The following is a 16424-nucleotide window of genomic DNA, read 5'->3' as shown; positions in this document are numbered from 1 at the left end:
AGGAGACCGTGCAGCTACAACCCATGCTAGATGACCTCATCTGGGATGCTTCACTGGACAGGTGATGCTTCACATAGGTGAGGGCTTTGAATCACAGAATCACAGAATCACAGAATGGTAGGGGTTGGAAGGGACCTCTGTGGGTCATCTAGTCCAACCCCCCTGCAGAAGCAGGGTCACCTACAGCAGGCTGCACAGGACCTTGTCCAGGCGGGTCTGGAATATCTCCAGAGACGGAGACTCCACAACCTCCCTGGGCAGCCTGTTCCAGTGCTCTGCCACCCTCAGAGTGAAGAAGTTCTTCCTCATGTTCAGATGGAACTTCTTCTGCTTCCATTTGTGCCCATTGAAGCCTGCTGCTGCTCTCCCCAGAAGGCTCCTGAAGAGCCTGGCAGCCCCAGGGTCTTTGTGCTGTAAGGAACAGCTGGACTTTTCACTGCTTTGCAGGAAAAGTCGAGGAAAAGAAGGCAAACCCCCTTCAGGGATCACCGACCTCTGCAGCCTCGGTCAGCAGCAGCTCCCTTGCCTGCCCTGAGGCTCAGAAGGAGTGCTGGAGGAGGCTGATCATACAGCCGTGGGTAAGGCTGCACCATCCAGCCATCTCTGGAGGCGGGCACCATAAGAAACGCCGGGAGAAGTACAACCGTGACACACCGGGCTGGCTTCTCGCCTGCAGCCCGGGGAGGCAACATCCCGGAGCACGCCGCAGCTGTGCACAGCAGCCAGCCCTCGGGATCGGCCGCGGTGGAGGTAGGCTCGGCACGGGGAAGGCGCGAGGGGTGTTTCTGCAGCTGCTACTGGGACGGTCCCTGCTCCCAGGGGCTGCTGAGCAGCCCTTTCCGAGCAGGCAAGTGCCTTGGCCAAGTGCCGTGGCAAAAACCATAGCCAGCTTCCTGAGCAGCATCCTTCTGCCAGCTGCGGCACGGTGTTGCCTCCAGCCAGCTCCTGGGACGGAGGCTGGCAAGTGGTGATTTGCACCCTGCTGCCAGGGACAGGCTGTTTCTCTGTCCCCTCTGGGTTACTCCTGTTTCCCTGGACGGCGAGGAGTTACCTCCTCACGAGGAGCAGCGCAATGGGGTGCAGCCCGCGTTTGTGTGGTCATTCACTGAGCACCCTGTGCACAACACCCACAGTCAGGAGCCAGGATGTTTGATAAAAAGCTGAACTAGGGAGGGTGGGAGCACAGGCAAGAGTCTGGGGGTCGAGAACAGGCAGATGAGGGAAGCAAAGAGGCATGACAATGTGTGCACATCTTACTGTCACATCTTTGGGACAATCTGAGCATTGCAGCTTATGTCCTGATGACTGCAGAATTGCTTTGCTCTGGGACGCATCCTGGGGAGATGGAGGGCTCCCATGGGAGATGCTTGAGCATATGCCCAGATGCAGGACTGCAAAGTGCATGGGCACTGGAGATGCATACACAGCCATGCCTGGGACAAGCAGTGTGCTGGCAAGTGGACAGGAGACGGATCTGCAAAGAAGGCGTGATTCTCTTGCATGTTTCTCTTCCAGCAGTCCTGGGCAGCAGCATGACGTTGTGGAATGGCTCCTTCCCCTTCTACCCTGGAGCCAATGCGTGCTTCCCCTTTGACACCACCTGGGCTGTCATCATCTCCGTCTTCCTCTCCATGTTGGCCACTTTCATCATCATCCTGCCAGGGATCCGGGGCAGGGGGGTAAGTGAAGGGGCTGGGGGAGCTCAGCCCTCTGGTCCCTGCCCTATGCATCCCACACGCCTTCTCCTTCCCAGCCTTGAAAACAGACTTGGGGAGCAAACATGCCCACACGTTCACAGCCAGGGCTCTGTGATCTCTAGCAAGCCATGGGGGTGAGCTCCAGCTGAACGCAGCATGTACCCCCATGCTGGAGACACCAAACTCCACCAGTTCAAATCTATGAGGTGCCCAGATCTGAGCTTGGTTGGATTTTGCTGTGAGCAAGCCTGAGTGACTTCACAGGAGCGGAAAAACAGGGTGAGGCTCAAAGACCTCGCTCCGCCTTCCCCAAAACCCCAATAAAAGCAGGAGGTGTGCACCACGCATGTCTCAGCGAACCCATCTGTGAGCCCACCGCTCTCATGCCACGCACTTGTCACGGGCTTGGCTTTGCAGCGGGGCTGGCCGAGAGGCGTCTCCCCCACAGGGGACATTCTGCAAACCCCTGGCCCCTGCTTTTGTCTCTAGCTGTGGCCAGCTGCCAACACGTCCGAATATGTGAGGTTTGGATGAGTGTGGAAATCCCAGCTCAGTACTATTAAAGGGAGTGTCTCCTTCCTCCTTCCCAGAAAGGGGATGGCACGGCTTTCCCAAATGGGCTGTTTTGACCTTCTTGCTCTGACCGGATCTCCCTGGCACAACCTTCACCCCTTGGCAGGGATGTCCCGGCCATATGTTCCCCCTGTGCCACCCACCTGCAGAACCCCTGGGGTGACTCCCCAGCAGACAGACAGGCCCGTATCTCACCAGCTGGCATTTCTAAATGACATGTTTGGAGCTGAGGTCCCCATGGCAGAATCAGACTGAGACCCGTCCCCCATCTCTGCTCACCCCTCGCAGCGACTCTTCTGGTTCCTGCGGGTGCTGATGGGCCTCTTCGTGGGAGCAGTGGTCCTCAGTGAGTACCTGGGCCTTAGGGGGGAAGTTCAAGGATGCCCAAGACATGGAGGGTGGAGGACCAAGGCTAGGGAGGGTGAATAGAGCATCCAAGTGCCAAGTCCAGCCTGCAGGATGAGTTTATGGGGAAGACTGACCCCTATCTGTGTCTGGGACCAGGCTCCAGCAAGTAGTGAGAGGTACAAGAACCCATCTGTCTCCTCACCGAAGGTTGGCAGTTGTGTGCTCAGACCACTTCCAGGGCAGTCACCGAAAGCCCACTGCCAACTGCCAGGGTACCCTGATAAATTGTCAGGTGCTTAGATGAGGACCAGTGCCTGGACAGAGCCCACACATCAGCCCCTTTGCTTGTAGGGCGAGGGACTGCACTGGGTCTGGTGAGAAACCAACCCATGTGGGGCTCTCAGGGTCATGGGTTGGGGGCTGGTGTTGGGGAAAGACATACAAGGCTTCTGGTCCTTGGGGCTGACAACCCGGGCCTTGCCATTGGGATGAAGTAGGTGATGTTCAGGCCATGGTGATCATCACGGTGGTGCTTCCAGCACTAAATGTCTTGCTGCCAGGCTATGACTAAACTTTGAAGTCTTCACAGTCATACAGTTCACCAAGGACTGGGAGACCGGCTGGGTGACAGCAAACACCTCTTACAAGTCCTTCAGCCGTGCCCTGGTGAACGTGGATGTTGGGCTGCACATTGGTCTGGCAGGAGTGAACGTCACACTAGTCGGTGAGTGCACGTCACAACAGGAGGGGCTTGGGTGAAATTTCGGCAGACATGTACCTGGGTACTGGGGCTGTGGGCACTCAAGCCCCCAGACCAGGAAGTCTTGGAGCTGCCTCCAAGGCTGAGAGAGGTCCTTAGTCTTAATCATGTGGCAGGAAACCCAGTGAATCAGGTCAACGAGACCATCAACTACAATGAGCACTTTGCCTGGAGCTTTGATGCAGACTACGACCACAGCTATGGTGAAGGCCTGGAGAAGGGACTGCCCAGCCCCATCCTCTATGTGGCAGAGAAGTTCACCACACAAAGCCCCTGCAGCATGCACAGGCAGTACCACATCTCCGGCCACTACGCATCCCTCACACTGTGGTAAGTTAGAGCAAGAGATCAGCCCTGTCTTGGCTCAGTGGGGAGGTGGAAAGAACCAGGTAGAGCAGAGGGAGCTTGACAGAACCACCTTCTTCCCTGTAAGGCTGTGACAAAGCCTTGGCTGGTCTCTGGCACCCATCCTTCTGCAGAACCAGGGATGCTCACACTTCCTGGCCTGCCCATCTCCTCAGAGTCCTCTTCTGTGTCCTCTGCCCTTATGTGCAAAATTGCAGTTGCAGGAAATTCTTCATTTAAAGGAAAGCAGATGCAGCTCTGTGGGTCTTATGGTGCAAGGTCCTCTCCCAAGCAAGATGAAGAGCCCCGACAAGACCAGCCATGGGGTGGTTCCTCTTGCATGCCCAAGAGGGCATGAGACCTGCTGGTGGGCAGCAGGAGGGACCATCAAGAGGGTGCTCAGACTGTCTTGTAGTGTAAAACTGAGAGCCCTTGTGTGTGTTTTGATCGTGGAGTCTCAGAGCATCCCCATGTGTCTCAGAGGTTGTGTGAAATGCCTGCAGGGAAGAGTCTTGCGATTCGATTCCCACTATGATGTAGGCTCCAGGTCCCTGCCCACATCTGCTTTTTTATTTTCATTAAAAATATGCTAGTCCCAGCCAAACCTTCCTGCTATTGAGAAGGAGTATGTCAAGGCAGGGATGTTGATGTAAACTTATTTTTAGTTATTATTCTTGGAATCTGAACAATTTGTTAGGCTCCCCTCCCCAGTGAGCTAAACACCAGCACGGGGTAGGGCTGGCATCTGGGTTCACTCCAGGTGCTGAATCAGACGTGGGCATGCTCCTTGTGCGGTTCTCCAAATAAAGGTCTCCCTTGTCACCGTTCTCCCTTTGAACAGGTGGGAACTGCCGGGGGGCAGCCAGTTGTGGAGGACCACAGGAGTCAGAGTTAATTGCAAGGGACCTCCAGAGGTTTCTACTCCAGTCCCTTGCTCAGAGCAGGGCTGATGTCAAAGCCATAGCAAGGTGCTCGGAGCTTTGTGAAGTTGAATACTGAATGTCCCCAGTTGTGGAGATGCCTCTCCACCACTGCAGGACCTGTCTCAGAGTCCCACCATTCATGCAGTTACAGAATAATCTGGGTTAGAAGGGATCCTTAGATCAGCCTGTCCAGCCCACCTGCTCAGACAAGGCCAGGCAGAGCAGATTGCCCAGGGCTGTATCCCTCCATTGGGATGTGGAGAGGAGACCCTGAGAACAGGCTCCAAGCATGACACTTTCTGCTCGGTTTTGTGGTCCTTTCACAGGATGGCCTTTTGCACATGGCTCATTTCCATCTTATTGTTCTCCATGCCCATCCTGCTCTACGGTGGCTACATGCTCCTGCTCACTGCTGCTCTGATGCTCTTCTCACTGCTCTTCTTCTTCACTGCAAAGAATACTCAAAAATGTCCCATCCAGTTTGGCCCATCTTCCCTGAAAACAGACTATGGTGGATCCTTTTGGCTGACATTAGCAACAGGTGAGTGCTCTGCTTGCTCCTGGGTCTTTTGTTCTCCATCCCTGCAGTGATGATGCTCAGTGATGTCCTAACAGCGTCTCACTCCTTCTGTCTCCATGGCTGGTCACAGAAAATGACTTTTTTTTGTTTTTTAAATGATATACAAGAAATTAGGATAGAATCATCAAGACTGGGGGGAAAAGTGCTGAGCAGCCAGGAGATCTGAATGGCCAAAGTTATCTGCATGGAGGTGCACACAGAGACATGCCACGAAAGTCATGAATTGCAGTCAGGGAAAGACCTGGTATGGCAGGACCCTCAGGAGTGTCTCTCCCAGCCCTTGCCCAGAGCAGGGCTAACCTCAAAGCCTCATGAGCCTTGGTCAGTCTGGTGGTGGATGTCCCCATGGCTAGAGAACTCCTGTGCCTTTCAGAACCTGACCCACAGCTGTCCCACTTGTGGGCAGCAGTGATTTTATCAACCCTTCATTTCTCATGTTACAACTGTCCACCTCCGAGAAGACACTGGCTATTTTTTCAGTAGCAAAAGATGGCCATTAGTCCCCCTGAAGACTCTTCTTTTTCAGGCTAAACAAGCCCAGCTACTCCAGCCTTTCCCCATACATGGTGGGCTCCAGCACCAACTCTCCTGGCTGTCTATCCCAGTTTATTGACTTCTCTTTTGTACTGGGGAGCCCAAACTGATGGCAGAGTCCAGATGTGGAGAGTGAAATAATGGCTTCGCTTTGACCTCCTGGGTGATGCCATGTGCCATTGGCCTCCAGCCCCAGATCCAGGTCTGGATGGGGCTGGGACACAGTGGGCAGGAGGTGCTAACACGTCTCCCATGCTGTGCATTGCAGGGCTGCTGTGCCTGGTGCTGGGATTGGGAGTCATCATCCTGAACTCCATGCAGCCAGAGAAGCTGAAGCTTGTCTTTAACCTGGACAAGGGAAATGGAGAAGAACAAGCCGTGTGGGACAAGACCTACCTGCCAGCTGAGCCCAGCTCCTCTGCGCAGGATGTGCTGATGGTCCCCCTGGGCGAGCTTTGCGAGGTGACAGCCACCCAGCTGTAAGGCACTGGAGGGAGGCAGGGCAAACCCCAAGGACACCCCTCCTGCATTCACACTCTGGTCCAGCGCCACCAGGAGCCCAAGTGGCAATAGACACAACAAGAGACGAGTGGCAAGAATATCCAGGAGGGAAACGTATCTCAAATATGTCAGTTTGCCCTCTTTCTTTTTTTTTTTTAGCTATTGTTTTACTCACGAGCAGCTGGAAGAGCTTTTGGGGTGAGAAGAACCCATGCCCCATCCCTGGCTGTCCAGTTACAGGCACTGGGCTACTTGCCCTTCTAAGTCCATTCTCAACAAACCCTAAGAGTCCTCCCTAAGATACAGAGACTAAATCAGAACAAACTGGAGAGAAAACAAATAACTGCAGATGCATAGATATGAACCAAAGAAGTAGAGCCCCTGCAACAGCACTCGCACCCTGAAGGCCCCCAAGAAGTCCCCTCTGCCCAGGGTTGCCCTTCCCACCAGCGGTCAGGAAGAGCGACTGGAGCTGTGCTCACCAGGGTGCCCTGTATTCACCACCTCCTCTTGGTCTGGGATGCAGAGCAGGCTGGCCCATCATTTAGTAGGATGCTGGAGCACTGTGGTGGCTTCCTGGATTTCAGACCTGTCCTGATACCCCACAGCTCAAGTCCAATGTAAGTCTGAGATGTGCTGGGCTGTACTTTGGGCTGGAAACAGCACAGTCAGGGAGGTGGCTGGTCAGCTCCTGCTTCTTACAGTGCTTATAAAAACCCCAAACCACAGCCACCAGCCTGTGAGCAGCGGGTCAGTTATCAGTGCCCTCGCAGCCTTCTGAAAGGAAGGTAAAACACTGTGGTGGGAGGGAAGGAGAGGAGGAGATGGGAATGGAAGTGCCTCAGTGCTCCAGAGAGTGGCTTTAATCAGTTAGCAAGAGGCGAGCATCACACCCAGCCTGGGAGGGTTGGTTTCCTCCTGCTCAGCTGTGGAAATACAAGTGTCATGGGGCACACAATGCTGAAATCCTGCGCACTTGAGGTGGATGCAGCCACCCACTCCTGGCTGCTGACAGCTAGCGGGTACCTTGCCCATGCAGGGAAGCAGGGAGCATGTTTCAGGTTTGCACTCCTTTAACTCTGTGGGTTTTGCAACATTTTTTTTTCTGTTTTGTGCTCCCTTCTTTTCTCCTCTGTCTCAATAAAATAAGTTGGACCTGGTCTTTCTCTTGTCTGTCAATAGAGAAGTCCCTCTGAGGGCTGGCAGGCTGGGGATGTTCTGTTGCCGTGACATGGCAGCCATAGGGAAGGGGAGAAGGCAAAGGCAGAGACCTTTTGTGGTCCTGTATGGAGCACCTGACCATGGCTAGCTGGTTCAGGGCAATAAAGGCAAGTCAACCCGCAGTAAATAAGGTATCAGAGCAGGGCGTATATGAGAGGACTTTAATTCCTGGAGTGTCCCCAGGCATGTGGAAGATTTGACAGGAGCAATCCCCAGCCCAGCAGAGAGGTTTGGAGAGGGACCACCATGGGGCAGGCCCTCAGATGAGGGGGTGCTCAGACGTGGCCTCCCGCCCCATCCCACTCTGGATTGAAGAGCCTTCAGTGAGGACCCAGAGCACCCAACAGGCATTTAAAAACAGGTTGGAGCTGAACTCCTTGGGCTTGGGAGACCTCAGCCACAATGTTCCCAATGGCATCTAGCAGGACATGCTTCAGCTTACACATGGACCAGATCCAAGGTGCAACAAATTACTTTTATTTACTGAGTTGAAATTCAGCCCTCAGAACTTCAGCCTTTCCCTGATGTGTTCCCCCTTGCAGCCCAGCCCTGGAGGGTGTGGGAGCTGGCAGCTTGGCACATTGGCTGCATGTCCTGGTGCAATGAGTGCCTCCAGGCATGGGGGACATGGTCCTTGCAGAGACCCAGGCTGTGCTCTCTGAGATGCTTACGGTGTTTGCTCTGTTGCTGGCACTGACTCTCCGGTTAGATGCCAGATTCCCTGGACAGCATGGGGCCAGGATCAGCCTGGGCCAAGAGCCAGGGATTTAATGGCAATTATTTTATGCCTTGTTGTCCAACGACAGCTCAGACCAGCCAGGAAACTGAGATGGGAGCTGTGGTGCATGGAGGAAGTAGGACCTGCAGCAGCACAACCCGCAGCTGTACAGCCCAGCTCTTATAGTGCATGTGAAGAAGCTGCTACGACAACATGTAGTGAGGCAACATAATCATCCCTGAGCAATGGCCCTGGTGTGTGCACCTCCCTGTGGTAGCAAGGGAAGAAGACCTATACCTGCAAACCTCCTTGCAGATGGCCAGCCCCTGCGACATAACCAGCCCCTGTTGTCCAGATCCCCTGCTCTGCACGAGATGTGAAGGGACCTCTGCATCCCCCATCATGTCATTGCCACTGCTCAGTTGGCCCCATGCGAGGTCTGCTGTAGAAATCCCGGCCATCCTGTTCTTGCTAGGAAGCGGGTAAGACACACAGAGATCTGGTGTCTCTATGCTTCAAACAGATCAAATTTTGTTTATGTTTTATTTATTTGGGTTCATGTCCCTCCATGTCTGATGCAACAGGCAAAAGCTTTTCTTCTGGTGAAGATGCTATTGGGGAGAATCATGCCTGAAAGCAGGAGATGAGGCTGGAGAGTGCCAGATGCAGTGGCAGAAATGATGGGAACCCCCTCAGCCTCCTGTGCTTTCAGGGCACGGCATCTGTCCCACACCAGCCCAAATAACTTGTGGTTGGTTGTAGCATCTTCCCATGATGCCTCCAGACCTGACATGTCTGGACGCAAGAAAGATTTGAGAAAGGATCCTCCTTTTCCTGAGGGGGTTTTGTGGTATAATCTTATGGCTTTTGTCCTGCCGTTCAGTAGTTAAAGTCATTTTGAGGCTCTCCTACATCTCTACAGCATGCTGCTCCCCATGACAAGGGTTTCTCAATGGCTCACCTTGACACGTGTCAGCAAGCCTTGTCTTTCCAAGGGGACACCTCTGCCAGGGCAGCTTCCCCCATGGGAAGGATGATGCTGCTGGGGGCTTGCAAGCAGTTGCCTGCAGAAATGACCCACAGCCCTATCCTAAGAAACCAGCCCCCCAAAATGCTCAAAGTGTTTCAAAGGAATGAGTTTTTCATAAAGTTTTATTGAAAATAATAATTCTTGTGCACAACAAATCACATCAGGGCAACATAAATATCAAGTGAAAGAAATAAGTAACTTGGTAGTAAGGGTCTTTTCTCAGAAAGAAAAGAGCCAAAACACCAAAATTATGGACTTTACGATTAACTGGACTGAAGCTTCCCAGGCCTTCAGCATTCAGATATGGGGATCTCCTTGTGTTAGCCTGCAGAAACTTCATTGGGTCAGTGGGTTTGGTGCCAGAGCCCATCTTCTGTTTGTAATAACACAACTTCATGCACCTCATTTCTCACCTTGGCTGGGTCCGACTCCTTCCTTTCTTGTGGCAGCATTTTGGCTCATGCTAGGCTACAAGTCTTATCTAATAAAACCCAAGTTTGAAAGTGGGAAATAATCACATTATCACAACCCCTCTGCAGCAAACTCCATTGTACATTCACTCAGTCTTTATTTCTGGAGCAGCGTTTTTCTCTAGCTCATGCAGCATCTAGCCTGACAGAGTCTGGATCTGAGCCTGGCTTTCCTAGGTACACCTAAAGGTCTACACTAAATGTCAGTGCTTGGGAAATAAATGAGCGAGTTTAATCACTGGCTTTTGGACTCATGGGTGCTCCCCGTGAGAAATCTTGCCAGTGAGCCCAGTTTCTGATGTGGGAACTGGCCATCGGAGATTCACTGCACCAAGCTGTGCCATGCCATGGAGCAGGAAGGGCATTTCTGCTGGGACAGAGATCCCCAGTCGCTGGAGCGGTGAGCTGCTCCTATTGCAGCCTGCCAGCTCTGCAAAGCCTGCCCTTCTCCAGAGAGCACGGTCAGGGAGATACAGTCTGCAAAGGTACTTCTCAGCAAGTACCCATCCCAGCATGGACTCTTGCACTCTTCAAAGGCAGTTGGATGGGGGAATGGGTCTCTGGGGACATCACGAAGGGTTTGTGCTCTGCCTTTTCGGGCACACCTTCAGGGAAGGAGTGGGAAAAATTTCCTTTTAGACGCTGTTGGTGTTGAGTTTAGATGGCTGAGAAGGAGACAGTCCTTTGTTCACAAAATGAGAGTTGACGTACACTTCAGACATTTCCTGGTACTCCTCTGCTTCGTCCTCATGGAGATCAAAGAAAGCTTTCAGCAGGTCCAAGTTGAAGTAGTGCAGTGCGACAACAATGGTTCCAGCCACAAAACAGAGCAAGCCTGGAAGACAACATGCCCTCTGAAAGCGTTCCTGTAAACACTGGCACACTTCCTACCCTAGACCCCTCCTCTGATGGTCTCTTGCCAGGCAACAATGCCTTCTTTTATGGAAGATGGCCTTCTACTGTGTGAGGTAGCTTCAGCTGCTGTGCTGAGCATATTAAAATCCAGTCATGGATCTTAAATCCAGGCAAGTGATCCCCGTCTCCTTGCATTACTGTACCTCAGGGACGAATAATCTCTCCACTACCCTTGAGGTGGGGATGGTGTTCCTCCTTCTCCAACCCTCTCCACATCTCTGCCGGGATCTGCTTTGCCAAGGCAGAGGCTAGGGCTCTGGTGGGCTGCACTACCCGAGCTCTCTCACTTTCATTTCTGGGGTGAAAGCACTGGGATCCTTGCACACCGAAGGACAAGGTGGTGTGCCCTGATGTAGCTTGGTGTCCTTACCAATAGCTAGCGTGAGCCAGAAAGATCCCCCATAGCCTGTGTGCAGGGTTGCGGTCCCAAACTGGATCGGGCACATCGGGGAGTTCCTCACAGTGGAGAATGAGAGCAACGAAAAGATCATGAAAGCCCCTGTGACCAGGAGCATGTAGCCTCCATAGACTAGGACGGGCATGGAGAAGAGCATGTTGGAGATGAGCCAGGTGCAAAAGGCCACCCTGGAGACAAGAGAAGACCAATGGATGAGTTGTGCAACTGCCATGGACTAGGACGCTCTGTGTGAGGACTTCCACGTGAGAGGAGGGATCTGGGCTCCAGGTTGCATTGTATGAGGCCAAGAAACTCTGCGCAGGCTGGAGTGACTCCTAGCCTCCCAGGCTAAGCAAGCAGATGTGCAATGCTCGCACTGCTACATCCAGCAGGCAGAAGCCTGGATTTCCTCTCCCCATTGCTTAGCTCACAGACTGTACCAGCCTCAAGGAGGTCACGGAGGCCCTCTCAGTGTATCTAAACCATCCCAGCTCCCTGCCCTTCCACGTGTGTGGCAGTGCAGACCCCAGAGAGCACACAGGACTGGGATAATTGCAGAAGCAGGCATAAGTAATTTGCAGCAGCTCTGGACTTGGCTGAGGAGCTGGGTGACAGTGGAAGCCCTTCAGCTATGGGCCAGGAGCTCTTGCTCCATGGCATTGCCAGGCCCCTTTCCTGACTTCTACATCCCTGCTGTCAAACCCAAAGAAGAGGCAACAGCACTGCAATGGCCCTTGCCCTCCACAATCCATGGTAGAGGCAACCATCTCCTGACAGCTGTGGACCAGCTCTCCCTCAGCCCAAGTGAGTAGCAACGTGTCGCCGCCCAGAAAATCCTGATAAAAGAGTCGAGATTGATCCCATAACAGCATTGTCAGGTTTTCCTCATCCATTCCCACTCTCTGACATTAAATACCCTCTCAGATGGGGATGGGAGAGTTCTGCACATGCTCATGGGCCTCTCTAAGCCACCAAGAACAGCAGCTCCAACTCCCTCCATGGGAGTGGAGCCCTGCCGTCATCAACACATCACATCAAGGGCATGTACCACATTCCTCTCTCCTGTGCCCAGCCCTGGTGGAGTCGACCAGCAGAGAGAACCAGGACCTCCTATCTGCTCAGCCCAAGGTGCCTACAGGGCCACTGGTCTGACTGCAGACCTTGCAGAGGCCCCTCCACGCACATGGCATGTCTGCTGGCAGCATGCAATCACCATCCATCTCAGAGGCCTACGGACAAGGCAGCAGAGACCTTCCACATCCTTGCATCTCCCCTGCCTGCACCAGGAAAGAAAGGCTCACCAGAGAGTGGCCGATGCGTAGTGGCCGGAGATGCGGTACTGCCTGTGCATGCTGCAGGGGCTTTGCGTGGTGAACTTCTCAGCCACGTAGAGGATGGGGCTGGGCAGCCCCCTCTCCAGCCCTTCACTGTAGCTGTGGTCATAGTCTGCATCGAAGCTCCAGGCAAAATGCTCATTGTAGCTGATGGTTTCGTTGACCTGATTCACCGGGTTTCCTGCCGGAGGGAGAAGACTGAGGTCTTGCTGTGTCCCAGCAGCCTGGGCACTGCCAGCCAGGAGCATGGGCACCCCAGGGACAGCAGGGTCCCAGGAGCCTTCCACGCAGACCAAGGGCACCCACAGAGCACTTAGAGACCTCCTGGGGCCATGGCTGCTCCAGAGCTGCAGACAGGGATATCAGACTTACCCATGAGCGTGATGTTGACCCCCCCCAGGCCAACATGCAGCCCGATGTCTGCAGTCACCAGATCGTGGCTGAAGGACTTGTAGGAGGTGTTTGCCTTCACCCAGCCGGTCTCCCAGTCCCCTGTGAACTGGACAGCTGCCAGGAAAAGTAAAGCTGGGGTTAAAGAGGGGCTGGTCTCGGGCTTTGTGTGCTCAAGGGGATCACAGGCGAGCGTGAACGACAGCATTCCCACTGTGGCACTGCAAGGGAGTGTAGGGAGGGCAGGAGAGCTGACTCAGCCGCCAGGACGTGCCTCAACCAGCTCCCACGCCCTGGTGGAGCTCATGTCCTCCCCGTGCTCAGCATCCACTCCCTCATTCCGGGAGCAGGGGAGCTCAGATCCCCAGGGACAAATCCCATGACCTGATTTCCTCCTTGGACATCCTCTCCAGGACTTCCCTGCAAGCTCCCCACCACAGCGAGCACCACAGCCCCAGGGGACAGGGCTCGGAAATGAACCCATTCCTCAGCCTCGGGAACAGGGGTGAGTTTCATTCCAAATATTAAGCTCCCTAGATCACGCTGTTGGTGAATATCGAAGACCACTGTCAAATGGAGGCGGTGGAGAGGGGTGGCAATTGCTGACACAGCTCTGACAGTTCATTTCAGCTGGGGGAAAAAGAAAAATGTGAAGCATTTCTGGTATCTGCATTTTCGAGCAAAGTATCCTTTACTGAAACACTTTCACTTTGCGGTCGGCTTAATTTTCCAGCACTGAAATGAGCTGAAATTGAAGATGATAATTTAATCTTAGGCTGAACAAGAAAACCTTCCTGAAAATAAGTTCAGCTGCTGAATCAACTTGTGAGGGCACTGATCCAGTAGCAGCTCTGCAGGAACGTTTTCTAGCTGCAGGGTTGAGCGTGCCCTGCTGCCGCCAGACAGAAACCCTGATGATGGCTTCAAAACAATTGATTTCTCCTGTGTGCCCAAGCAGCGCCTGGCTTCATTCTTGTAATGAAAGCAGCGCTGGATGGCTCTCCAGGGCTGAGACGGTTAAGTCTGTGCAGCAAGCCTTGACCTCCACCCTTCTACCATCTCCAGCCTGGTGCCATGTTCCTGGGCAGCGCTGGTAGCATCTCCCAGCACCTGGACATCCCCAGGTGAAGGGTGTCCACTGCATGCCAGACTGGCCCATGTGTCAGCTGTCAGAGTCCCACGGCTGGTCACAGCCTGGTTGTCTACTTCTACCGCCTGGTCAAATCAGAGGCTGAGCCGTTTAGGTTGTGCTTCATCATCCCTCTCCAAGCAGTCTCGTAATCTGCCCTCTCCTTCCCAGCAGGAGAGTTTCTTTGATTTAGGGTCAGGGCTGGTTGCTCTCCCCATCTGGCATCTTCTATCCCCTCAGTACATCTTTTGCTTACACTTCTGGCGCCCTGTCCGAGTTGGAAATCCCACAGCCTGGTTTCCACCACCGGTCCCATTTATTACAGAAGACTTGCTGGTTTCTAGTAAATCAAATCCTCTCCATCTCCTCCTGCCTTGCTCCTTGGAAGGTCTTTACCCCCCCACCCCAGCCTCTGCCTTGCCTGTGTTTTATTTCAGTCTGCTCTCTCCACATCACTGCAAGGCTCCTCTCATCCTCCAAACGTGCCTGGCTGCAGTCCGACCTGCTTCAGCCGTGCTCCCTCAGCAGCAGGCAGCTCAGGAGGGCTTGCATGGTTGGAGGAACACAGGGCTGTGCAGTTCGTTGGAGCCGGGGCTGCTCGCCCTGTGTGGTGCAGTTACAGCCAAAGCTCCCTCTCTACTCAGAACTGACCACAGACACCTCCGGGTGCTCTCAGTCCCCTTGCCAAGGACGCAGAAGCCCTTTTGGGAAGCTGTGTGACTGCTTTGTAGAGCAGGTGTAGGGTAGACCCTGCAACCAGCCTTGGCCAGGCCACAGCTGTGACCACCAGCTCACATTTCCCAGACGTGGACCCTGCCCCGGGGTTTAAACATGCCCCCAGACCCACCCTCCAAGGGCTGCGCAGTACTTACCGATGATCACCACTCCCACGGTGAGGCTGAGGAGAACCCGGAGAGTCCAGTACAGCCTCTGTGGGGAGAGAGGTGGGGCATCAGGCAGGGGGGAACCACCCCAACTGTCCTCCTGCCTCACCCTAAACCCGCAAGCAGTGTCCCAGCATCTGAAACGTGGGGACCAGATGCTTATCGCCAGTGAGAGGGGTCACGCACCGCCCGTCCACGGATGCCTGGGATGATGAGCAGGAAGGTGCAAGCGAACGTTAGGAAGACCACGATCACGATGATGGTGTTGACGTCGAACACATAGACCTTCCTCTGCTGCAGGTAGAAGGGGTAGACGCCATCAAAGAGAGTCATCCTGCACCTCCGACAGCCTGCAGGAGAGAGGCGATCACAGCGGGGACCCTGCACTGCCCTACCAGTCCGTGGTGGCCAACCCCAGCTCAGCTCTGCGATAACCAGCTGCAGGAAGTCCACTTCAAAACTCCCCAGAGGGACAAGGAAATGTGACACTGCAAGGAAGCATTCAGGGTGAAATACTCCCAAACACGCCACCCAACAGCTCTCGGCAGAGGACAGGAGGTGCCTAGGGCAGGGCTCCACCAGCCTGGAGGGATGGTGGCAGCCCAGAGAACCACAAGCCACTGTCCTGCCGCAGCTTGAGGAGCAGCCCAAGCCCAGAAACCAGTCAAGCAGCTCCTTCCCAGGCAGAGCTGGGTCTTTCCCTCCAGCAGATGCAGCCAGAGCTTTCCGCTTAGAGGTGCACACTTGGAGAAAGTCCACAAGCCAGCAACCACCAACAGATGCAGCCTTCCTCCAAAACAACAAGGAACCACTAAGAATATCGATTTCACAGTAGCTAAATAATCCCCAGCCAGAGGCCACCATTGCCAAGTGGAACGAAGCCCACCACCCCCATTTCCACCTACTCTCCTCAACCAGGCTTTTCCCCAGGAGCCGCAAAAACACAGTCTGGAGAGGGAGGACTGTTCCTGAGCTTGGTCCAGAAGGGCCAGAAGCAACTCCTAGAGTAGGGATGGGGGTCCAAGGAGCACATGAACATCAGGAGCAGATCTCAAGGCTAAAGGAAACTGAGTTATATGAGATGACAAAGTATGTAATTCCCATAGATGGCTTTGAACTCCTACTGACACTTCGGTTCTAGTAATTACAGAGCTTCCCCTCTTCCTAAGTTAGATCTTTTCTACCAAAACTGATTGCATGCTTGGTCCTTTTATTTTGCTTATTTAATAGCATCTCTGCATGCAGCTACCCCAGGAAGTCTTCTAAAGTCAGGGAATGCCAGAGCTAATATGAATCACGACCAAATACAATTTCATTCTGTCCCTGCATGGAGGAGCTGATTTTATTCTCAATTTCTGAAAACAGTATTAATCTTATTTTTTGGTAAGATCCAACCCAGAGCAATTCAGCCACAAAAAAGCAGGTCCCAAATCCCTAGAAGTGGGTGGGGATTACAGTAAGTGTCCTAAAACAATTCACCTGGGCAGCTGAAGTCACTTTCCAGTGCATAAAGCAACCTTTGGTTTCAGAATCATTCTCTGTCCACCAACTCAGATCATCACAGCGGTTTATCAGAGACTCGGTTTTTACAACTGGGTCATGACTGATCTGGACCTGACCTTATCTTGATGTTCTGCTCCAGACTAACAGAGCTATTGTGTGTGCTTATAAATCC

At 53.6% G+C, this 16424-nt stretch overlaps 2 protein-coding genes across 2 annotated transcripts; one reads left to right on the top strand and one right to left on the bottom strand.

The window, feature by feature from the left end:
- Positions 1-1532: 1532 nt before the first annotated feature.
- Positions 1533-6243, top strand: DUOXA1 (dual oxidase maturation factor 1). The gene is made up of 6 exons (XM_009935843.2): positions 1533-1679; positions 2559-2616; positions 3208-3342; positions 3495-3708; positions 4973-5187; positions 6029-6243. Exons 1-6 carry the CDS (start codon positions 1533-1535, stop codon positions 6241-6243), a joined length of 984 nt encoding a protein of 327 aa, XP_009934145.2.
- A 4092-nt stretch (positions 6244-10335) lies between these two features.
- DUOXA2 (dual oxidase maturation factor 2) lies at positions 10336-15082 on the bottom strand. Its single transcript, XM_009935878.2, has 6 exons — positions 14936-15082; positions 14738-14795; positions 12719-12853; positions 12314-12527; positions 10986-11200; positions 10336-10535 (listed from the first exon to the last, which is right to left on the bottom strand). Exons 1-6 carry the CDS (start codon positions 15080-15082, stop codon positions 10336-10338), a joined length of 969 nt encoding a protein of 322 aa, XP_009934180.1.
- Positions 15083-16424: the final 1342 nt, after the last annotated feature.

The sequence above is a fragment of the Opisthocomus hoazin genome, chromosome 10 (assembly GCF_030867145.1).
Source record: "Opisthocomus hoazin isolate bOpiHoa1 chromosome 10, bOpiHoa1.hap1, whole genome shotgun sequence".
NCBI lineage: Eukaryota > Metazoa > Chordata > Aves > Opisthocomiformes > Opisthocomidae > Opisthocomus > Opisthocomus hoazin.
Note: the sequence above shows the minus strand (reverse complement) of the source record. Positions and strands in the feature narration are given on the sequence as shown.

Excerpts from the sequence above, each read along its gene's own strand:
- DUOXA1 (XM_009935843.2), top strand. The coding sequence starts at position 1,533 with ATGACGTTGTGGAATGGCTCCTTCCCCTTCTACCCTGGAGCCAATGCG. Across the intron at positions 2,617-3,207 it reads CGTGGGAGCAGTGGTCCTCA|TCATACAGTTCACCAAGGAC; the intron begins GTGAGTACCTGG and ends AAGTCTTCACAG. Across the intron at positions 3,343-3,494 it reads AGTGAACGTCACACTAGTCG|GAAACCCAGTGAATCAGGTC; the intron begins GTGAGTGCACGT and ends ATCATGTGGCAG.
- DUOXA2 (XM_009935878.2), bottom strand. The coding sequence starts at position 15,082 with ATGACTCTCTTTGATGGCGTCTACCCCTTCTACCTGCAGCAGAGGAAG. Across the intron at positions 12,854-14,737 it reads CGTGGGAGTGGTGATCATCG|CTGTCCAGTTCACAGGGGAC; the intron begins GTAAGTACTGCG and ends TTTTCCTGGCAG. Across the intron at positions 10,536-10,985 it reads CTGGCTCACGCTAGCTATTG|GCTTGCTCTGTTTTGTGGCT; the intron begins GTAAGGACACCA and ends GTTGTCTTCCAG.